A 22,686-nucleotide genomic window follows, 5' to 3' on the forward strand; every position below is an offset into this window, starting at 1 on the left:
AGTAATACACGTGATGGCAGCACATTCCCTTCCTCTGTTGTGATTCGTTATGCCTTTGGATGCCGCATAATATCCCATTTTCCGGTTAAATCGATGCTATATATGGCACATTGTCTCCACATAATTTGGATGGACAAGATTCACACACATATGTGATTTTAAAAAAATTAGTAGATCCCGTATATGTGTGGCTAAATTTGAACCCTTGATTCTATCATGTGGGTGTGTGTAGTGTCCCTACATGTAGAATAGACCACTTTTTCCCATGTATGTACATGATTCCCTTTTAAAAGGTTGATAAAAAAAATGAAGTTAATAGGATAGGGTTTCCAAGATCTGTCAAAGAAATTAAATAATTGGTAGAGCTCGAATTGAATGTCAATAATATCAAAAATAAAATAAAGAAAGAGAGATTTTTAAACTACAATTTCCATAAATCCATCTTGTCTTTATCCAACTTTATGTATGTGGTAATTGAAATCGCAACCTCTCTTCACGGCCATCCAAAACATTGGACACACCACTCTTTTCTATCCATGGCCAGTGCAACACCTGCCCACAGCCCATTCTCCGCAGCTCCACGTCCCTCCCGTCGGCGCCAATCACCGCCCCATCACCACCACATCCTTTCGCCTCTCACCACGAAACCCACGTTTAAGATGCCTCTGACAACCTCTCAACGAAGTGTTGACATAATCACGTGCAAGGCGACTGAGGTGTCACAGCCATCCTCATTGGCTTCGGCCTCCAGCGGCGAAGATGGGAAGAACTGGGTACCGGTGGTGCCACTGTCTGCGCTGCCCAAGGGAGAGCGACGTGTGATAATACAGGATAATGAAACCATACTTCTGTTGTGGTACAAAGACGATGTTTTTGCTATAGAGAATAGGTCTCCTGCCGAGGGTGCTTATTCTGAAGGCTTGCTCAATGCTAAGCTCACCCAGGTTCACTATATTCTCTTGCTAATTTGTTTTGGTGTTCCTGGTTGATGAAATTGACATTTGACTTGCATATTAACTAGCATCAACAATGGATCCAACTGATGATTGCATATTGCCATGCTGAAATTTTTAAATGTGTAAACGTCTTTCAAATGTAGAATTTATCAAGAACATGAGTATGGTATGAGATTACACAAAGATGGATGGTTAAGTGCTATCAAATATTACTTAATGCTTGGACCAAGCAAATTGAGTTTTATCTGCTGTAAGGCACCACAACTCAGAGTTCTGGAAGTAATGAGATATGATGAAGTCTTAACCCCATCCATTTTGGAATCTGACATTGAAAAATACCTATTAATAAAAAAGTTATAAAGCTTTGAACATTTAGTTATGAAGTTAGGAGTTTCCTTGAAATGCTGACACTGAGCTCAATAGAAGGCTTCACTTTTACCTAAATGGATATTTTTTACACTGTTGTATTATCTTCCTTTCTTTGGGTCATCTATGCATTTGGGTTCTTGTAATTGTTTTTATACAGATGGGAATTATGTCTTTGTATTGAGTTACTGCAAATACCATCAAGAATACTATTTGTATTTTCCTGCATTTACCAGCTTATTTTAGAAAATGAGCTGTTCGCTCCTACACTCCCCAAGCCTTTTCATGACTGTTTACGTGTTGAGGTTTTACCAGTAACACCAATGGGTAAGATGAAACTAGTATATTTTACTCATAAATTTCAATGCTGCTGAGCTCTCAGCCCGGTTAAAATTTGTAGTTAGTCCTTTTATGCTCTCAAAACATATATAAAAGCATGTTTCATTCTTAAAGCACATTTTGTTCAATGCATTGCAGGATGGATGTATTGTTTGCCCGACGACGGATAGCACATTTGATTTGCGAACCGGTGAGATCAAAGACTGGTATCCGAAGAATCCTGTACTTAGAGTCTTGACTCCGCCCCTGAGAGCTCTATTTGTGTATCCTGTGAAAACTGATGGTGAAAATATCTTCATAAGCTTAGGAGGAATTAAGTCAGATGCATCTACTGAGATTGTATTCAGCGGGAAGGCTCAGCCTGGTTTCACTGCCACAGATGTCAATGTCGATGAGGTAATTCAGTCATCGATGATCCTACATATTACATCAGGAAACAGTAATAATTTTTGTTATTCCGTGTGCCTGTCTATATGCCACAACTTTTGAAAGAATTTGAGTTATACCATTAACGTCGTTTTTATTTTTGCGTATAATAACACAACTTGATCTTATATATTAAATGAAAGATCTAATTGCTGCTCGCAAGCAGGAATAAGATGTTAATGACAATGTGTTACTCCATAGGTGAGGATGGTGATTGATGAAGATCTTGAGGGTTTTGGTTTCACGGGGAAGAACGAATTGATAAATGGAAAGGCGGCCATAGTCGGCTTTTTGGTACTGTTGGATTTTGAACTATTAACCGGTAAAGGTCTGCTCAAGGGAACTGGTTTCTTGGATTTCATTTATTCTATCTCAAACACCCTGAACTGATTCTTATTTAGACCTGGGCACGAAGTCCAGATTTATTTATAACTTGCTGCTTAAATTAATTGGGTCAGGTCATATTTCTTTCTGAAACAATTTTTGTTTCATGGAACCGGACATCGTTGATATCTGTACATGTGGTATATGTAGTTTAATCACCTACCTGTGTTGTTGCTGGATACGAATATAAAACTTCAAATGTAAAAGTACTTAAGAGTATGTTACATGATATATGATCTATTATTATGAAGATAGATAGAATTCACACACACATCATAACTCGAAATTCCATAATTAAAAAAAAAAATATTGGGTTTTCATATAAAATTATTTAGAATTTATGTTTATCTAATTAAATTAATAGCATAAACTATGTATTGAATCAATTTAAAATTTCAATTCAACAAGTAAACAATTTTTGATATCATATCTATTACGATGTCTTCAACATTTTCCGACGTCACGTGCAACATTAATACATCAAAAACTAACTTTGAAATTTAGTGAAACAAAATTTCAAATTTGAATAATTAGCGGAAAAAAATTTATTTGCCTCATATAATTTATTTAATAGATAACAGAGATTTTGGTGTGTTATATTACAACAGGATGATAAAATGAATAATAATAGTAAAAAACTAAATATAAAGCGATGTATAGAAATAGAAAATCATGCTTTTAATCGACTGGAGGGACGCTATTACAATATTGACATTGAATTTTACATTGAGAGAAATTTGAGTTTTCATCAAGCACGGTAACAGAATCAATATAGGAGCTTAACGTTGAAACCACCTAAAGATTTAACCCAAATAAAAAACCAATTCAAGGGTCCCAGAAATTTTTAACATTTCCTTAAATATTAAATTGTTCGTTTCAGCCGTAAAATGCATGATACGTACACCATCTTTGTCAACATTACGCCAAAATCGAGAATGCTAGTGTATATAAATGTATGAATCCATGATAAACAAGAACAATAACATGAAGAGAAATCAGGCAACGGAAGAGGACCAAATGGTGAGAAAGTACAACTCGACATTAACCCAAAATTGTCACACACACCTGCAAAATTCGATTGAGGTCCTGATAGCAAGAAGATCACTTGTGTTGAAGAACAAAATTAAGATGAGACTACAACCTCAAACTGCAACTCCCGCAAAAGATTCTCACTTGAAGCACTTCGCATCCAACAGAGGCTCGCCTTCAAAAGGTTCGGCATCTTCAATCATCTGACTCACACGTTCCTTTTGAGCTTCATCGCTTATATCTACCTTAGCCCAATCATACAGTTCCATATCATAACACTCATCCAGAACAAACTGAGGAATTTCTGTACCACGGAAAAGCCAAAGTCCCTTCACCTTGAATGGGCCGCCGGAACCAATGATTAACATCTTCCCAAAGGCGTACTTGCGAGCCAAATCCATTCGCTGAAGAAACCCACTCACCTTGTTCAACGTAACAAATGAGACTGTGTTTTCATCGTTGTATTTGTAGTCACAGAACCAAAGAGAGTATCCCTCTGGATCATACATGTCCCAAAACCCTGCAGACCATGAAAAATATGAGCCCACAAAGCTAAAGAATTTCAGTTGCATACTATTGCAGGCAGTGTTCAAGGTTGCAGGTCGGAGGCTAGTTTATACATTTGAAAGTTAGCATTGGGAGGATGCCTTGATCTCACTATCGATTAGTACTGGGATGCTCGCTAATTATTGTTGACATAACAAAGTTCACAAGCAACCACAGAACAGTAAGTGAAGTATTCATGTCAACGAACTATCACCAGAAGACAATGTGACGATAACAAGAAAGAAGGTAAATTTTTTATCAGAAATTAAAATGAACTGATGGAGAATATGGGAAGTTACGAACTGTTAAATTCAAACTAACAAGCATGGCTAAAAAGGATGCAAAGATAATTTTGCGCTATCAATACAGAAATACCAGCTTTCATTCTTACTTCCTGTCAACTTTACAATTCAATTTTTTTCCCCAGCGGAGGAGGGGTCTTACTATCTAGGGCAGCTACATTAATCAATTAACTTACGGTTATCATGGTTGACCAACACAACTCAACAATCATAACGAGATAACATAAAAGGTAATTTTTTTTAGCTAAAGCTGAAAACTCAAAGAAATATGCAGCCCATCAGAGAGTTTACACACAGTATGCAAGCATAAATTAATGATTTCAGAGCTGAATAATCAATTATCCGGAAAAAGAAACAATACCAAATGACAGAGAGACACATAGAGCAAGAAAGATGGTGTTCATTTCGAAAAAAAAGCTATTTTTATCAAAAATCAAAAAGATTAAAGAAATCACCTTTGATGGCAACCTCACGGAAGTTAGTCTTGGTGTTTGAGTAAAGCCTCTTCCATTCATCAAGTATCATCTTACTTGGAGGCAAAAGATCCAAAGGATTCTTTGGTTTTGGCTTTGGTGCTTCTTCTTCCTCGGCTACTTCTTTAGGCTTCACTTCTTCTCTCTTAATCTCCTTCTTTGGTTCCTCCTTTGCCTTGGGTTTTGCAGGTTCCTTTGGTTGTGAAGGCTTTTTGGATGTAACCGGTGGAATAGATTCAGCTTGTTTCACGTCACCCAAAAACTTCTTAAAATTTTGCTGATTAACCAAGGTCCAAAAGTGCCTTTCCACATGTGGGAATTCCGAGGTAAAGCTCTTGGTCATGATCAACTTAAATCCCAAAAATAGGTTACATATCACAACAATGTCAGCCAGTGTGACACCATGCCCAACCAAGTAGGTATTAGTGGCAAGATGGGTGTTCAGAGCTCCCAAAGCTCTTTTCAATGCTGAAACTGCGATTTCCTCGGACTGCGTAAAAAGCAAAGTAATTAGATTCAAAAAATGACTGTCGTAGAGCTGGAGGGGTGGGAAACAGCTAAATAAATAATATTTGAGTGTGAAATTAAGTGAGCTCAACTTACAGGTGGAATATACTGTACAAAACCAAGTCTTGGGTACAACCAGCGTGAAATATTCGCGTCAATCTCGGTAGCAGCAAAATCAATCCACTGCTCAATGTGTCCCTACCAAATCCAAAAGCAAAAATAAGAGGATAAAAAAGTGTAACCAAGACATTACTAAATCTTTCCAAATACTTTAACCTCACAACATAAAATTTCTGTCTACAAAAACTATGTCCTTACATAATCAATTAGAGAAGAGCCACACAAAGGGTTATCAGGCTTCAAACGAGCAACTGCAAAATTAAACTAATTAACATGTTATACAAACCAAGGCAGTATCAATCAATGTATCAAATTTAGATGCAAAAATAGTCTCACCATAGCGAGCAATTGCATTGCTTTCGAATATTGCTCCATCAGGTGTTTCAAGCACAGGAACCTAGAAAAGAACTTGAACATCAGAAACACTGCTGACTTTCACACTTGAGGTATAAGGTAAATTCACTTTCCCTTTGCATACCTTTCCTATAGGATTCATCTTAAGAAACTCGGAAGTCTTATTAGACACACCCATCTCAAAATCCTTTGCCAGTTCCACCTTCACCCCAGTATACTCTGCCGCAATTAATGCCTTAAAGGCATTTTTGTTTGTGCTAGTGGCATGCAAAACCTGAATGGAAGACCAAAAGAAGTTGACCAACAGAATCAAGTCCTAACAAATACTAATCCATAATAGATTTAAGCTAAAGAATAAGATATTCAGTCAACTGAGATAAGGGGATAAATAAGACTTTGTAGATCATACTTCCAGTAACCATGCCAGAAATCGTCAATATATTGAGTATATGTGGCTTATTAAGTGTTTAAACTATCAGCTTTACCAAGAGGGACCAATAAAGTGAGGATGTAACATGCAAAGAAGTGTTACTATCACATTTTTTGCTATATAAATAATAAGGCGTGGGTTAGCATGCAAATGAGTTGCATTACTAGGGATTCAAAGACCCAAAAACTTAAACAATGAGCATTAGGCCATAAGTCCAGGAAAAGCCTCAAGCTTTAATGTCACCTTACAATTGCTTGCGAAACTGATGCAATCAAAACACCCAGGAAAATAAAAAGGCTTCGTTCTTAAAAAACCATTTCAGTTGGCGGACCTTAGAATTTACAATGTAAGACACAGTATCATCAAATACAACAAAGTAAAAAATTGTGTAAGACGCAATACATCAGAGTCAAAAATTGGATATGTGGAACAAAAATAAGGACTGAACCCATAAGATGTTGAAACGCCACAATTAACACAAGTTTCAATTAAAATGTCGTGTAGATACACTAATTCATATTTTTTGACGGAAAAAGGGTATACATGCAAATCAAGGTCCCTAAAACTACATGATACCGAATATCTGAAATAAAAAAGCAAACATCGGGTACTCGTGAAAGAAATAAAAGATCTGCAACAAATGTCTATGAAAAAACATGAAATAAACAAATAATCAACTCACCAGAGCCATGGATTAAACTGGATAAACTCTTCACTCTTTAAATAAGTAAAAAATCTGAAAACACAGCAATTATAAATCTTTTCAACGAACAGAAAATTTTCCGAATGGGAAAGCTCCACAGCAGTAAAACTGTACAGAAAACGTAATTATATTATAGATCGAATGGGTTAGAAGACAGGAAGAGTGAATTGGTTTACCGGTTGAGAGAGAGAGATCCGGGTACTCCGCGGCAGAGTACGAGAAAGTGATGTACATAAAGATGAAGTTTTAGGGTTACAGGTTGGGCTTATATAGGATATCAAAGGATAATTTGGGGATTTTCACTTACCTAATAAAAAACTTCACCTCTAAAAAATCCTATTTGGTAAAAAAATCATATTTAAAAAAATGTAAAAAATAAAATTACTATTTCTTAGAGCCCTTAGATTATTTCAACAGCAAAATATATTATTCAACTATTTATCTCAAACACGCAATTCTTAAACAAAGTATATAAATATAATATTCAATCAATTAATTAATTTAATTCCTATAAATAACGTGATATTATATTAATCAATTTAAAAACTAAATAATTCTTTAAACTATTTAAATATAAAATAATATCTGATATGTTACTGAATACATATAAATATTTAATGAATTAAAACATTTGTTGTAAATAAAATATGTAATAAGGATTGTCCCAAAAATATTCTATAAAGATTGACCTTCATGTGTTGGAGTTGGAGATGAAGTTTGTATAAATATGAACGTTAAATAGTTACAACTCTAGGGGTTCAGAAACACACGCACACGGACGTCTATAAATACTTCATATGTTGGAGATGAGATTTGTATAAATATAAATGTGAAATAGTTACAACTCTAGGGATTCAGAAACACGCGTGCGCACGCGCACACACACACACACATATTTATATATGTGTGTGTGTGTGTGTGTGTGTGTATATATATATATATACACGCTAATCATAATTTGCTAATACAAATTTTAAAGACACCTAGTTATTTTTAATTTCAAGAAAAACTCCTATCTTATCAAGAACGGGCTTTAGAAACCACAGTATTTCCGTAACTGTTATTACAGTCGCAATATTTCGCATTCGAATCAATATTTACATGATTAAAACGAGACCATATCCATAATAGCCTGACATAATGGATCCACAAAAACAAAATTCCAAAAACATCTCCATGTAGCGAAAAGACTACAGTTCTGGTTAGCTAGCTGTTAGCATCTTTCAAAAATTTTATAAAGCTTCTCCAGTGAAGCCACCTGGAAATTAATTATATGCTGATCAACATAAAATAAAACTTTAACATTGCATTAAAATGAAAAAGAATACTTACACGCAAAACAACAGAATGATACCTATACATCTGATCAGTAAGATCAGCTGGAAAGGTACATACATACATGCACATAATGTATGTATGTACCTAACGTATAAAAGCATGGTAAAATTAAAACCGGGGGAACAAAAAAGTGTGAAAGGAAAAGGGGAGAGGGAAAAAAATTTACCACCTGGTTTGACTTAAGTTTCAAGGGAAAAAAGACAAAAGTCAAACATTAAAATTATTAGTCATTCGTCCTATTGATGACAACTGACTTTAATGGATACATTTTGAACTTCTTTTCAAGCGTGAGTCAGGAAAAAATTCTATGAATCACAAATTAACACTCCAGTTGCTAACGCTTGCCCGTGAAAGGAAAAAGTGTGATTGGTTTTGAAGAATATGCAGTTGATATACAGTGACATAAATGTTATGACAGATGCCATCGGGATTAACTTACAACAACGAACAGAAGTTAAAAAAAAAGAAACATCGAACAGAAGTAAAATTGGGAAAAATTTACTAAAGAATGTTTTAATACCTTGACAAATGTTCCATTTGTAGCCATTGAAGTAGGAGGCTTCAGAAAAAGTCTCATGGAGGGAAATAAAACATGTTGAATTGACCATTCACGCTGAGCCCAAGCGTTCTCGGCCTCCGAAAGTAGTTCATGGTCAATGTCTTCCTTCACACTATCTGATTAAAAGATAGCATTGTTAATTTGAAGATTGAAAAGGTGTCAAAAGATATTCTTCTCAAAAAAAAGGTGTCAAAAGATATAAATTTCTGTGATATACGTAGAAATTGTAACATCGAGAATAAATGTATCTAGAAAGACCAAACATATGACCATTAATACGAGTGTCTTGATGCGTTCATTCTATGATTTATATTTAGCTTTCGTGTTTCTCAGGGAAATAAATTGTTGTCTCAAATCATCGAATTTTTAGAACCCCACCTTTATCCAAAAAACCTGACAATGTCCTCTGTGACGTAAATTCAAATAATACATCAATGCAAGGTGTCTTTTGGAATCCCCACAGGCTCCTCAATTTAACTCTTACACCAATTTATGAGTCAAATGTGATTATCTATGGGATTGCCTCAAGGATTTAATATTCACAAGTAAATATACCAAGCATGAAAATCGAAGCACGCATTTTTAGTGCAGCACAACTCTACATAAAAAATAAAAATGATGCATGCATGAGGATGTCCTGGTTATATGGTAAACTCGCTTTTGCCTCTTCCTAAGCCTAATCGATTAAATAATCTCAAAGAATATTTTCTTTCAGTTTCACCCATGCGCACAGCCAGCATAACCCAAACTAGGACCTATGCCTCCGGTGATATTGATAATCCACCATTACGCTTAATGATTTGCTGATACATAAGCTAATCTGTGGATTATATCAAATTGAACCCTGCTCATTTTTGTTTCTCGGAATGAAAAAGGAGATTAAAGCTCATTTCATTTGCACATTATTCAGATTTCAGCCTAAGAACAGTTCAAGTGAGAGTTTCATCGTGCTGGCATTACTGGTCATACCAGAATTTTTTGCGGTATCTCTCATTTCATGACCATCAGAGGGATCTCTCTTGTAAAACTTCAAGCCATTGTCTGATGGATTAGGCAACAGCGGAGGATGAAAGGCATAGAAATTCCCAATAGCAGCAGCGATTGTTTGAAAACAAGTTCTCTCGTCTTCCCATTCAACCTACATAAACGAGAAAATCAGAATATTTATAAAATATTGTTGCACATACAGTCTGACACAACAATATTAAATCCGTACTTCAAGTTTTGGTCATGAATAAAGAAATGCTCCAACTGATTTGCATCACCATTTACAACTCTTTTCATAATTTAATACATCAGAGAGAAATATCTTCTGTGAAGTGAACCTCGATACTGCATGGCTAAAATTTTAATAAGTTTCTAGCTTAATTCATATTAATACTTGTATGTTTGACATTGACCATCTTGTTCACGAGATTATAATAAAAGAATATCCTTGAAAAGCAACCAATTATTCTTATTATGTGGGATGCTCTTTTCTTCCACACTGACATTTCTCCGACAACTTTGCCCCCTATTCATTTTTTAGTTCTTATGCAGAAATCATCCCATCATGTTTCACCACATCATCATCCATGTGCTTTTACTCTTTTTTTTTTTTAACTTTCCTCTACCTTCAAAAGAGAAATGCATACATCGTCACTCCACATATTCCATCACAATACACATTAAACAACCAAACCGAAACCAAAACCCTGCCAGCCACTCAATCAATCAATGCTTTTAGTGAATGAAATTTTCAGCTTTGTTTTGCTGGTTTTCGATAATTTATTTCAAAAAATTTCAACTCCTAACTCTCACTTGATGTTCTAAATTGCTTTCGACGTCAGAGAGCTACGGAAAGGACAGGGAGAGGCTAACTGGTGTGAATGACTACAGTAACTGAAAGTGGAGAATAAATTACATCTATAATATATACACACATGGAAATCAGGTTAAGATTAAATAACTGAGTGTACACCTGGAAATGATATAACATATAAAACTCACATCATTGCCCAGACAAAGAATGAACTCCGGAACACGGTCCATGTCTGGAGTGTACTGGTCAAGTACAATTGGAAGCCTGGACAAATTACCACTTGAATCAATATGAATGCCAAAATACTCCTCCAGCAATTCAGCCTTTTGCTTAAGTAGTTCCGTATTCATCTAGCAAGCAAAATAAATGAAAACTTAGGAAGGAAAATGAACAGCCGCGCATGGCATGAAAGAAAATTTCATTCAAGAACTAAGAGGTGGAAAGATACGGTTTTCACCAGTACCATCTCAAGCCCCAAGCATTGTAAACATATTGCTCAAACTCAAAACAATAGCTTGCCACCAGATCACAGTAGAAGTCCTCTAATTCAGGGTTATAGAGGTATCCAAGTATATCAACACATGGAGAACAGAGCATGATGTGGATACTGAACCTATGTCACGCATTCCGTACACATTTTTTTAGTGTGCACTAAGGTAGAATCAAATAAAAATATTTGCTATCAATATGAAACTCTATGTTAGAATTAAGAATCAGTAAGTCGAGCAATTCATCCAGTTAACTCCAAAAGATGACAATCTGCTCACAGGTGATCATCCAATCATGGTGTAAAAAGTCACCTCATCGTGCTCAAAATCCAAAATGTATAAAACTTCATATGTTGATGTCTAAAACAAGAAAAATAAGGAAAGAAAAAATGAACTTTTTGCCGTCTTAGATTTAAAAATGAAAACCATAAAGAAGATTTCTAATATTTTGACATGAGATTTTAATTGTTTATAGACCTCAAGTCATGGAGATATATCTAACGAGTGCATAAATAACACAAGCATTATGTTTCAAATCATTGTAAAAAAGTCCTAACTCAATGCAGAGCCAACAAAGGTAAATAATTAACAAAGGAAACATAAGAACTGGGTAAAACTGTAAAAGTGCCATGACGAAACAGTTTCTTTGGGTTGAGCAAGAGCAGGGAAAGTTGAAAAGGTGATAAAATGGATTGACGAAGTAAAATAACCCTTCTAATTTACAGAATATGCAAAAAGTGATATGACACATTACTTCAGCAATCTTTTCCTTTAGTTCAGCATCTTCATTGCCTTCTGGATCCAAATCCTCCTCTTTCAGTGCAAGCATTATCAGTTCTGGCAATGGAGCCGGATTGCTCAGTTGAATTGCAGTAAAATGGGCAAACCGCCGTAAGACTTGCTGGTAAATAAGTTCTTTGCTGCAGGGCATATCAACGAATCTCAGGTGGCAAAAGGAGAACACCATATTTATTATGATACAATGCTGTTTTATTGAAATTTTGCAATCAATCATGTTAGTGGATCATTAAACCTAACACAAATACTGTTTATATGAGCTACACTGCACTGATAAAGGCATTCCATGGTTATGGACATAGAAAGTTAACCGCTTCAATATTTGTGAAGGACAACCATTAGTACCCTGCAACCTAACAAACATTTGCCATAAAAGCTGAATTATGTCTGCCTAAACCACATTTGGCCAACAATCATCCTAGGTTACTCTATATTTTGATCCACTTATAATTCTGTCACTTACTAGTAATTGAAACATCTTTAAAATGCAACCTTCTCAGAAACAAGCTAAAGCAGTCTATGCTTGAATATAAATTCCAGTAACGAAACCAAGGAAAACTTTCCGCACTAGGTTTATTCATGGTTACTAGCAACTACTTGTTAGATCCTTCTTTGCTGCCAAAAAGAGTGTTAATTTTTGTTTAAGTCACCAACTCTTCTAAACCAACCAAAAAAGTAAGCTAAAAAAAATTATTTTTAATAATACAAATTTTAATTTCTTTCTAACAATTTCAAAATTATACATTTTTTTATTAATATATCGGTTTTACTCAAATTGATTTGATTTTTAATTTAATGCTCTTATTTTGTACAGTGTTTTAAATATATATAATATATATTTATACGTGTGTGAGTTATATATTGGTTAGCAAGTTGGTGAATTTATTACTCTCAGTTGTCTTTTCCCACTGTATAATATTTAAAATTTTAAAATAACACAACTCAAAAATAATATGTTTAATAATTGGTAAAGGAAAAACCCATTAACAAATATTATATTAAAAATTCGTAGGCATTTATGTCATTTGGATTAATAAAAAGTCAAAAAAATATGACCAGCATTTCAGGCACATGTTACTACAACTTCTGGAGCAGGGTTTTTTAGCTTATTTTTTGAAGACTTAACAGCTAATTAATATTTTATATTTTATAAGGGGTTTTGTGCTATATAGGAATTTTATAAGGGCCTGAATGCTATTAGTCCAACATTTCTGTTCAGGGAGCAGTCAACAGGTCAAGGTTTAGCAGGAGAAGATGCAAAACACAAAAAGTGAATGGCTCATCTTTTCAGGTGTGCAGATGAGAAGCTAGGAAAAGTTCTTGAAGAGGGAAAGATATCTTCATCTAAATATAGTGGACGTGTAACCACAGTTATTTATCATAATCTAGAATGGCTTGGTGAAATGGTTTAACCAACCGCCTGCATTCCTCTGTTAGCATAACAAGGAACAAACAAACACAGGGCATGAGAAGTTAGGTCCAGTGTGATAAAGTTCCTCAGCGCATATGTTTCAGTTAAGTACAATTTTCACCATTTCCTCTGAGTAACAACATGAATAGGAAAGAAAATCACCTCAAGTTTACCACATTAACGAGATAAAGGTGTGTATTGTGCTGAAGCAGTGCAAATACATCATCAGCCATCCCAATATATGTACAATGACCAACAATATCCTGCAACTCTATGGCAACTAGTCAGTGGAGGGCGTCATTCATTAGTTTGGTGAGAGTTAACTAATTATATAGGATTTGACTTGTACCAGAGTGACAACCAGAATCAATCTCTTTAGTAAGTTCCTGAATGCTAGAAAGATCTGCAGTTTCCCTGGGGTTCCTCCTTTGCCTGACAGAAGACCTGAAGTGACAGATTAAATATGGACAGTATGAGGAAATGAAAAGATGCATGGCTCAATATACAAAGCCATTCGAATTTTTTTTTTAAACAAGAATGCACAGATTCACCACATCATAATATTGAAAGTGCACAGAAGGTAAGATATCAGAAACTCAACCACATTCAAAAGAAATCCTACAAGTTCAGAACAGATGCCAATAATTTTTCCCCAATCATTTAACCATGGCGCCTTTATCATATATCTTTTTAATTACAATGCTCGCGAATGGAGTTTCCTGTATCATATGAAACATATTATAGATATGGATGGATAAAGAGCCAATGGCAACAACCTCACAGAGGTCAAGAGAGAACTTCCTGCAAGATTGCTACAAGGTTTAATTTGCAAGTATGCGTGCAACCTTCCAGCAGGATCCTGCGAATCCGTCCGTACCATTTTGTGCACTGGAACCTTTTGCGACTTTGAACCTAATGTATAAAATTAAATCTTTAGAAGACAGCTTAATAATGAAAAAAGTAATAATAACACAACACCTTTGAGAACCCTACAAAAGGCCAAAGAACAATTTTGTTAAGCATACCAGAAGGTGAAGGGTGACTAGGAGAATCTTTGCTCTCAGTCATAGAAACAGAAGATGTCGAATCCATTCTCTGCTGCATTGAAAACTCCATATTGATATCCAACAAATCAAATCACAATAGAATTGTTCTCATCTCAGTTATATCCAGAGGCTCCAAAATAAATTTCTTTCAAAATTGGCTTCAGACCAAACTTTCAGTAAATTATCTCAAAGTCAAAAAGTATGCAGGATTCAATTTTCACAACGAAAACCACTAATCTACTTCCTTTACATTATGCAAGAGCAACACCATAGAAGCGTTAAGATTTGGATTCCTCAATTTCATACCTATGAATAATTTATAACCCCAATTAATTCCAAGTAAAAAAGAACAATTTTTAAGGGACATAACTATAAGCATTATAGGCACAACTTTCTCGGGAAACAATTTGACTTTAATCAAAAATAGATGTGGTAGCTAATAATTTCTGGTATTATAACTTGGTTGATGGCGATAACACAACATTTGAAGGACAGGGCTGAAAAATGTTATTGCTTGCAAAATTATGGGATGCATTGGTTTAAGTATTTACAACATTTAACACAAGGATACTTTAGAAAAATACAACAAAAAGTATTAAAAGGTTACCAAAACAATAAAAATAAAGAAACTAAAGCATAGGGAAGAATATGAAGTTGTCGTCAAAAGTCATTTGAAATAATCTTGTCAAAGGGACAAATACATTCTTTGACATCCCACAAATTCCATATCACATCAAAGGGGATGTCAGAAAGTGCATCCTCCACATGGAGTTTGTGGCATGTCAAAGCATATCTTCATTCCTTCAACATGATACTGGAGTTGACAACCTATCAGAGCATCTATTCATTTCCTTTGATGCAGTAACAGATTTGGGGCATAAGATTAATTAGCAAGTATAAAACAACATTTGGATACCGCGATGAGTAATCAAGCAGCCAAATGTCAAGCCTAAGTTTGCCTAAATACCTGCTCTTGAAATGTCCGTGACTCGTTAGAGTTCCTTAGTTTGGATTCTATGACAGACTGTATCTTCTCAATTATAACTTCTTGTTTCAGTAGGCTTACCTGCATATGATACAACATCATCAATGCAATAAAACCTCAATAGGATCAACATGGCTTTTCTAGTTGCCAATTTTTGTATGCACCTCTTTCTTTGTTGGATGCACGTTCACATCAATGTGCTCAGGCGGCAATTTGATTGACAAGTAAATGAATGGTTTCGATGCTTTCGGCAATGTTGCAGCATAAACAATTTCAATTGCCCTCTTTAAAGCACCACACTCCACAAGTCTATCTGCTCACAAGAGGAATAGGTGAGAGAAACAAGGGCTCACTATTTAACAGCAGACAACATGCAGAAATCTTTTGAAATAAGATTTGGTTCTTGAGTCCTGCTAGAATACAAGAAGCATTCATGCCCGTGTATATTGAAAGAGACTAAGGGGTATAAATTAGAAAATAGTAATTGCGGGATGAAACTGGAAAATTCCAACTATTTATCATTAAAGAATATCAAACAAAAAACTAACGTTTCCACATTTAAAAAAGGTAAATGATTAGCACACAAAATACAATACACAAGCAGTATGTAAGACTTTTACAATTGGATAACACTCAAACTTCTCGCTTTAGTCAAATGTGCCTCTTGACATTATGATTATTTACTAAAAAACCAAGGAACGTATACTTACCATTGATAAAAAGCACCACAGTTGCCTTCTTTGCTATGTAATTAAAATTTGATATCAAACCTTCCATTTTGAAAATCGAACTCGATGGATCGTCATCAGAAGCTTCTACAATCATCAGCTGTTGAGCAACTGACAACCCGTAAACAGACCTGATTGCGTCAAGCCTTGAAGATGTAGCAACTGAGTGAACATCAGCTCTAGCAGCTCCATGCTGAGTAAAGAGAACGCTTGTAATCCAAAATACACAACTCTTGGTCGAGGTGGAATCAGATGAAAGGGAAGTGTAAGCAGCCATAGATAATCTCAATTTTTACAACAGACTAACCTTTCTACAAGAGAAGCTTACACTTTTGTGATGGATTGCAAACCTACAGATTAAGTCCACTATTTTGGGATAGTCATCAGCAGAATTCTGTAGCGTTTTCCTCCGGGCAGTCATGTTGTAAAATAAATTTTCGATCTTCGAGAGATGCAAATCAAGCAAAAGAGCAATGAGGTTATCGAAAATTTTATAAAATAAAAATTTCAGGCAAACAAAATTATGAATGATGATTAATTTCAGACAGATCAACAGACAAAACAAGCCAAGAAAGTATCGTACATCTCTACTGTCATAGCTTTGACACAAAAACTAAATCGCATCCCCAGTTTTCTCTTTCTTCTCCATTAAAGTGAAGAGATAAATTATTTCAATATTTCTTGTCTCACATTTTTCTCTTTATGTTTTCATTTTCTAAGTCAGTACCTAAACTTGAATCTGAGAGGTGTGAAATACGTGCTTTAAGTCAAAGGATAACTAAAGAGCACAGGACTAAACCATTAGAAAACATACCATGATTTGGGTACCTTTAACAGCTGCACAAGGCTTGGGTTCATGCTCCATCAAACCATCTCTATATGTAGTCCTGACCATCCGCATATATAATATAAATTAACCTAGTCAATAAATTGACTTGTATAAAAAAAAAAACTTCTCATTTTCTAGATGTAATGCGCGGGTCAAGGAAACCAGAAAAAGAATTAGTTAATTTCCAACAGCTAGCAGAGAGCCTAAGAGACAGAGATGCTGCCTGTAGACTTACAAACTAGTGAATTTATAGCCCATGACAAGAAGACGATAAACAAAAGAATGAGGAAAAACAAAAGAAAATAGGGAAGAATATTCAGTACGATAGGAACAATGAGTAGGACCAGTTGCTTCTTTGAATTCAATTTTACATGCGGACACACAAAGGGAACGGTTTTGTAGAATAGAATGCTTCTCGCCAGCTCTGAATCAAACTGAATCAAATTGGCAGATTTAAGAATAACCTATTAAACTGCCCTAACCCAAACACTAGATTCAGAAATGCATGCACAGGTTAAGTATACATCACAATAATCCAAGCACTTTACGTTTTAACTTTTACGAAATAAAGTGACAGTGCGTCATCGTCACCTGTAACCGTGCAACTGACCCTCGGTAATAGTCGTAACTGTGACATGACCAACATAGGTCATACTTGCCAAAGCCTCCCCTCTAAACCCCATCGACTTAATGCACTGTAAGTCCTCAAATTTACTCAGTTTCGAGGTTGTGTGCCTTTCACAAAGAATCGGCAGATCTTCGTACTGTGCAGAAACAGGAAGGAGCAAAGCAAAAATCAAATACTTTATCAGCATGTGAAGCAAAAAACAAACCACTATATAAAATTTATCACACGTACTCGAATGCCATGTCCATCGTCGGAGACTTGGATAAGTTTGAGGCCACCGTCCTTGAGAGTTACTGAGATAGAGGTGGAACCCGCGTCGAGGCTGTTCTCCACGAGCTCTTTCACGGCAGAAAGTGGCCGTTGAATAACCTCTCCAGCGGAAATCCTGTTCACTACCGCCTCATCAAGGCGGTGAATCCTCGGAGGCTCCATATCCATCAATGAACCACAAAGGGCGATGCTCCACAACGATTAAAAAAGGCACAATAGTACTTCAGCAAAATCTATGAAAACAACATTACTATTCTCTATAAAAACACCCCTCCCCCTAACCCCCAACACCCAACCCATATACCACGTGGCATATGATAGAAATAGGGATTAAAGACCTCGTATAAATATGTGTGAGACGATTTCATAGTTCGTATTTTGTGAGAAAGATTTTTTATTTGAGTTATTTATAAAAAAATATTATTTTTATGTTAAAAAAATTAATTTTTATTGTGAATATCGATAGGATTGGCATATCTCGTATATAAAAATTCATAAGATCGTCTCACGATAAACATACTCTCACACATCAGCCTTCGTTTGCCGTATACTATGAAACTCAAATTGGGACGTAATTTTGTTTCATAATTAAATATTAATATAGCTTACAAAATTTTTAATATATTTGGCATTTGTCTACAAAAGAGTAAATGGGCCTTTGGGCTGATGAGGGGGACGATATATTTAGTTTCTATGGTGATGAGATTGGAGTTTTTTTATACTTATGAATAATCTTTTCAATCTTAAAGTTAAAAATAGATACTATTATTTGGATACTTATTAATGCTTTTTTCAAGAGATTTTATTTATCTTGATGGGTTTTTAAGATAATAAAAAATTAAAAAGTGGAATTTCGTGTCATTTTAAATTATCTTTAATTTTATACTTTTTCTGAACCTCCAATTTTTAAATAAACTAATATTCGTGGTGTTCCTATAAATTTGAGTGTTGAATATAATTTCTTTTATTTTAAATATGTTAATAATTATTTAATACACTGTTGTTATACAGTAATTTATTGAATAATGCTTTTATGCGCCTATATAATTACATTTACTATATATATATATATATAATTTTATAGACGACCATCTAATAATGATGTGAAATCTTTCTTGTATAGTACTCCAAGAAAAAAAATCTTTCTTGCATAAGTGCCTCAATCTCATGCCGCTTTTTTAGTCTTTTTTTTCAAAAAAAAAAAACACTTCTTACATGAATAATCGTATAATAAATATATATTTTTATATATTTAAAAAGATTCACAGCTTGTATATGCTCAATTAATTTTAAATAAACAATACAAGACGTATATTAATGTACACACACTTATGTGTGTGCGTGTGTATTATCACAAGTATCTATTATGCGTAAAGGTCTGTATCGAATGTTCTTCGTCCCAACGGAGTGGAAATCATTACAATTACTACCATTGACAACTGCCCATGTATCCAAGAAACATCGCTACATCAGTTATATGGTTGTGTATATGATTGTATTTCAACATGTAGTGAGACAAACATGGTCTTGACGTACTCACAAAGAAACTATAAAATTATGAGTGAAATTATGTTATATTTCAAAGGACTTCTTGCCCTTTCCAAGTGTAGGCCATCTCTCCAAACATTTAAAATAAACCTTACACAGTGTTTGACCTGACCCATGTAAAAACTGGAAGTGGAGCTATATGTCAGTATTTTATTTTTTTGGGGCTCTAAAATTGTTTATTTTGGTCATGATATCAGTTTTGACTTGCAGGAAAGGTGAGATATAGTGGTGTGGGACACTAGTTTGAAGACTGAAGAGTAAAGCAAAGTTCTCAAACATTATATATTCTTACCCTTCAAGTGTAGGCATATGAAGAAAAATGCAACACCTTCATGTCCTTTCAAGCCAAGCCATATTCCATTTTCAAAACTGAATCCATGCTTATTATAAATTAATACCCCATTGTGTTATGTTTGATTTATGAAAATCAACTGCATCTAATCAAGTACCCTTAAAAAACAATGAACAAGTTAACATATCTTTGCTTTCTTGTTTTGCTTATAGTGCCCATTAAATGTGAAGACGGGGTTTTTCCAAAAAAGTTTGCGATTTTTGAAGATATAGAGGAATGGGAGGTGGAAGAAGATGAAGGCGACGAATTTGATGAGATGTTGGAGTTTCCATCTTGGAGAAGTGGGCATGGCCGGAACAAGATTCTTGTTAATGTAGACGCATTTGGTGCGGTTGGGGATGGAGTATCGGATGATACTCAGGTGAAAATGTTGTCAATGCTCTTTCTTGATCACATTTTCCTCGATCCTCAAGAGCATATTGAGAAAATATTTCATTTAGTTTATTATTATTTTAAAAATAATTGCTGGTGTATAATATCAGGCCTTTGTAAATGCTTGGAAGCAAGCTTGTTCTTCACCAACAAAATCAGTCTTTTTGGTTCCTGAAGGGAGACGCTATCTTGTCAATGCCACAAGATTTAGAGGGCCTTGTGCTGATAAGATAGTAATCCAGGTATACTTTATGCATATCTCATATACAGTATATGAACATGATTATAGCGTTAATTAGTTCTACACTTAGAGAGGAAAGATGAACAAGATTATCTAAATTTTGAAGTCTATCAAATGGAATATGTTATGCACATCAATGAAGGGATTTGATCCGTGTGCAGATTGAAGGAACTATTGTAGCACCCGATGAGCCAAAGAATTGGGATCCAAAGAACCCCAGAATGTGGCTTGATTTTTACAATATAAACAAGGCCATTTTCCAAGGAAATGGAGTTATTGATGGATCAGGCAGCAAATGGTGGGCTGAATCTTGCAAAAAGAACAAGTCCAACGTAAATCTTAAACAAAATCGTGTCGTCATAGTTTATCGTAAGCGAAAAGATATAGTGTTACTAATCTGTAATCTTTTACTTGTTTTCTTGTATCCTCTTTCTCCCTCAGCCATGCAAAGGAGCACCAACGGTGAGGTTCTACGACGTTTATAATTCGTCAACTTATCACGCCAAACTTCTCGAATTGTAAGATAAATGAGCCAAAAGGAGAATTTAGATATGAAAAAATTGCATAAACGCTGCTGCAGGCTTTAACTATAGATTCAAGCTCCGCTGTAAGAGTCAAAGGACTCACCATTCAGAACAGCCAACAGATGAACTTTGTGATTTCACGTTCTGATTCGGTCCGTGTGACTGGTGTGAAAGTTTCATCTCCTGAAGATAGTCCCAATACCGATGGAATCCATATCACTGGATCCACCAATGTTGTTTTGCAGAACTGCAAAATCGGAACAGGTTCTTTAATTTTATTCTTAATATATATTCAATCGTTTGAATTTCAGTCAGACTTGCAAGATGATGCACTTCTCTTAGAGGAATTTAACGTAAAGAATCAAACATTATGAATTTGTTTGTTGACAAATAGGTGACGATTGCATCTCAATTGTTAACGCTAGCTCCAGAATCAAGATGAAGAATATATATTGTGGACCTGGTCATGGAATTAGGTAATCTATATACGTATAAACATATAAAAATTGCCATCAGAGTAAGACCATGCTGCTAGTGAAGTCAAAAATTTAAAGCCAAGAATTAAATATATCGAGATTGAGTTCGAATTTGTTGAATGAATACTTACATTTTCGTTCCCTCGTCACAGCATAGGTAGTCTTGGGAAAGACAACTCCACCGGTATAGTCGAGCAGGTTGTACTGGATAATGCATTCATTCGAGGTACAACAAATGGCCTTAGGATCAAGACTTGGCAGGTGAACTCTCATGTTCTTAAATAATAAATATACTCAAAGCATAAAAACTGAAGATTCAGCAAAGAAGTTACATTTGATCACTTCACTAGAGATTTTTTGCATAATTTTGGTATGTTAGTTCAGTTGACTATGAAAATGAAAAGTCCTGTTTTCGTAGGGGGGTTCTGGTTATGTGCGATCCATACGTTATCAAGATGTGAGGATGGATAATGTCTCCAATCCAATTATCATAGACCAATTCTATTGTGATTCACCAACTACTTGTCAAAATCAGGTAAAGCAACAAAAGAACATCCCATTTCCCATCAACTCTATAATGTATGAATCTATTTACACTTCATAAGCCTTTCACTGTGACAACAATAATGTTTAAGCTTGTTTTTACTTCAATATTTTAGACTTCAGCTGTGGAAATAAGCCAAGTAATGTACCGGAATATTACGGGGACTTCAAAAACCCAAAAGGCCATGAAATTTGCATGCAGTGACACAGTCCCCTGCACCCACATAGTTCTAAACAACATCAACTTACAGAGCATGGATGGAACTGTGGAAACCTACTGCAACTCTGCTGCAGGCTTTGGTTACGGATATGTTCAGCCTTCAGCAGAATGCCTATCATCTTCAGACAAGGACACAAGTATCCTTCAGGAAAAAGAAACTGACAGCAGCCACCAAAATAGCAGAGAACATATCATCCATACAGAATTATGAGCATACGTTATGATATTATTGTATAAATAGAGTACGATACAGTATGATATTGCTTGGAAGCCATTTGGACTTACGGATTCCATACTTTGCTTTAGAATACGCTCAGTAGACATTTAAAAATATCGTGTTATATAGTTTCCATCTTGAGAAGGATATACGAGTTTCCACAGATGTACATATTCTGAAGTACATCAAAAGTTTCATGTAACGTTATAAATTATAATAGATCGAGATTGATCAAGTGCCGTAAGATTATATTCAATTAAAAGAAGCACGCTCTCTCCGCCTGTGTTAGTACAATCCACTTACTTGGTGTGCCATAAAAGTGAACTGCTATTAAGCCGGTGTCTCCTTTTCAATTTAAAACTAGTACCAATCACGCC

General features: G+C 35.1%; 4 protein-coding genes across 9 annotated transcripts in view; 2 read left to right on the forward strand and 2 right to left on the reverse strand.

The window, feature by feature from the left end:
* The window catches only part of LOC140809315 (elongation factor 1-gamma 2-like), a 30,863-nt gene extending 23,672 nt beyond the window's left edge, over positions 1–7,191 (reverse strand). The window contains exons 1-8 of one of the 3 annotated variants that reach the window (XM_073166900.1): positions 7,112–7,191; positions 6,915–6,968; positions 5,927–6,076; positions 5,785–5,845; positions 5,647–5,699; positions 5,425–5,526; positions 4,804–5,311; positions 3,380–4,020 (exon numbers count right to left, since the gene is read on the reverse strand). In XM_073166900.1, coding sequence (XP_073023001.1) covers positions 3,641–4,020; positions 4,804–5,311; positions 5,425–5,526; positions 5,647–5,699; positions 5,785–5,845; positions 5,927–6,076; positions 6,915–6,923 — 1,263 coding nt within the window. In that variant the 5' untranslated portion in view covers positions 6,924–6,968; positions 7,112–7,191 and the 3' untranslated portion in view covers positions 3,380–3,640. Of the gene's footprint in view, positions 1–3,379; positions 4,021–4,803; positions 5,312–5,424; positions 5,527–5,646; positions 5,700–5,784; positions 5,846–5,926; positions 6,077–6,914; positions 6,991–7,111 lie in introns of those variants that run through there. The other 2 variants (XM_073166901.1, XM_073166902.1) reach the window with 2 other exon arrangements.
* LOC140810126 (uncharacterized) lies at positions 495–2,725 on the forward strand. Its single transcript, XM_073167948.1, has 3 exons — positions 495–944; positions 1,800–2,057; positions 2,289–2,725. The coding sequence occupies exons 1-3, from the start codon at positions 537–539 to the stop codon at positions 2,475–2,477; spliced, it is 855 nt and encodes a 284-aa protein (XP_073024049.1). The 5' UTR covers positions 495–536; the 3' UTR covers positions 2,478–2,725.
* A 753-nt stretch (positions 7,192–7,944) lies between the features above and the next one.
* Positions 7,945–18,078, reverse strand: LOC140810131 (DNA mismatch repair protein MLH1). Of its 4 annotated transcripts, none has more exons than XM_073167954.1 (16): positions 17,778–18,078; positions 17,510–17,682; positions 16,904–16,976; positions 16,397–16,531; positions 16,072–16,282; positions 15,526–15,674; positions 15,344–15,442; positions 14,356–14,425; positions 14,107–14,242; positions 13,680–13,774; positions 13,493–13,601; positions 11,876–12,041; positions 10,822–10,983; positions 9,802–9,970; positions 8,794–8,948; positions 7,945–8,193 (listed from the first exon to the last, which is right to left on the reverse strand). In XM_073167954.1, exons 1-16 carry the CDS (start codon positions 17,982–17,984, stop codon positions 8,149–8,151), a joined length of 2,154 nt encoding a protein of 717 aa, XP_073024055.1. In that variant the 5' UTR covers positions 17,985–18,078; the 3' UTR covers positions 7,945–8,148. The 4 variants fall into 4 exon arrangements, with proteins under 4 accessions (XP_073024055.1, XP_073024054.1, XP_073024056.1 ...); XM_073167953.1 differs by having other exon boundaries at positions 14,356–14,428; XM_073167955.1 differs by lacking the exon at positions 17,778–18,078 and having other exon boundaries at positions 14,356–14,428; positions 16,918–16,976.
* A 1,565-nt stretch (positions 18,079–19,643) lies between these two features.
* Positions 19,644–22,544, forward strand: LOC140810132 (probable polygalacturonase At1g80170). The gene is made up of 9 exons (XM_073167957.1): positions 19,644–20,077; positions 20,199–20,330; positions 20,491–20,661; positions 20,771–20,791; positions 20,910–21,117; positions 21,248–21,329; positions 21,482–21,590; positions 21,748–21,864; positions 21,989–22,544. The coding sequence occupies exons 1-9, from the start codon at positions 19,826–19,828 to the stop codon at positions 22,301–22,303; spliced, it is 1,407 nt and encodes a 468-aa protein (XP_073024058.1). The 5' UTR covers positions 19,644–19,825; the 3' UTR covers positions 22,304–22,544.
* Positions 22,545–22,686: the final 142 nt, after the last annotated feature.

The sequence above is a fragment of the Primulina eburnea genome, chromosome 13 (genome assembly GCF_022965805.1).
Source record: "Primulina eburnea isolate SZY01 chromosome 13, ASM2296580v1, whole genome shotgun sequence".
In the NCBI taxonomy this organism is placed as follows: Eukaryota; Viridiplantae; Streptophyta; class Magnoliopsida; order Lamiales; family Gesneriaceae; genus Primulina; species Primulina eburnea.

Bases quoted from the DNA above. Each gene is read 5' to 3' on its own strand.
- LOC140810131 (XM_073167953.1), bottom strand. From the start codon at position 17,984: ATGGATATGGAGCCTCCGAGGATTCACCGCCTTGATGAGGCGGTAGTG. The intron at 16,532-16,903 runs GTATGTTTTCTA...CATCTCTCGAAG, and splicing joins TTAAAGGTACCCAAATCATG to ATCGAAAATTTATTTTACAA. The intron at 15,443-15,525 runs GTGCATACAAAA...TATCATATGCAG, and splicing joins TGCATCCAACAAAGAAAGAG to GTAAGCCTACTGAAACAAGA.
- LOC140810126 (XM_073167948.1), top strand. From the start codon at position 537: ATGGCCAGTGCAACACCTGCCCACAGCCCATTCTCCGCAGCTCCACGT. The intron at 945-1,799 runs GTTCACTATATT...AATGCATTGCAG, and splicing joins TCAATGCTAAGCTCACCCAG to GATGGATGTATTGTTTGCCC. The intron at 2,058-2,288 runs GTAATTCAGTCA...GTTACTCCATAG, and splicing joins CAGATGTCAATGTCGATGAG to GTGAGGATGGTGATTGATGA.
- LOC140810132 (XM_073167957.1), top strand. From the start codon at position 19,826: ATGAACAAGTTAACATATCTTTGCTTTCTTGTTTTGCTTATAGTGCCC. The intron at 20,078-20,198 runs GTGAAAATGTTG...GTATAATATCAG, and splicing joins GAGTATCGGATGATACTCAG to GCCTTTGTAAATGCTTGGAA. The intron at 21,330-21,481 runs GTAATCTATATA...CCCTCGTCACAG, and splicing joins GGACCTGGTCATGGAATTAG to CATAGGTAGTCTTGGGAAAG.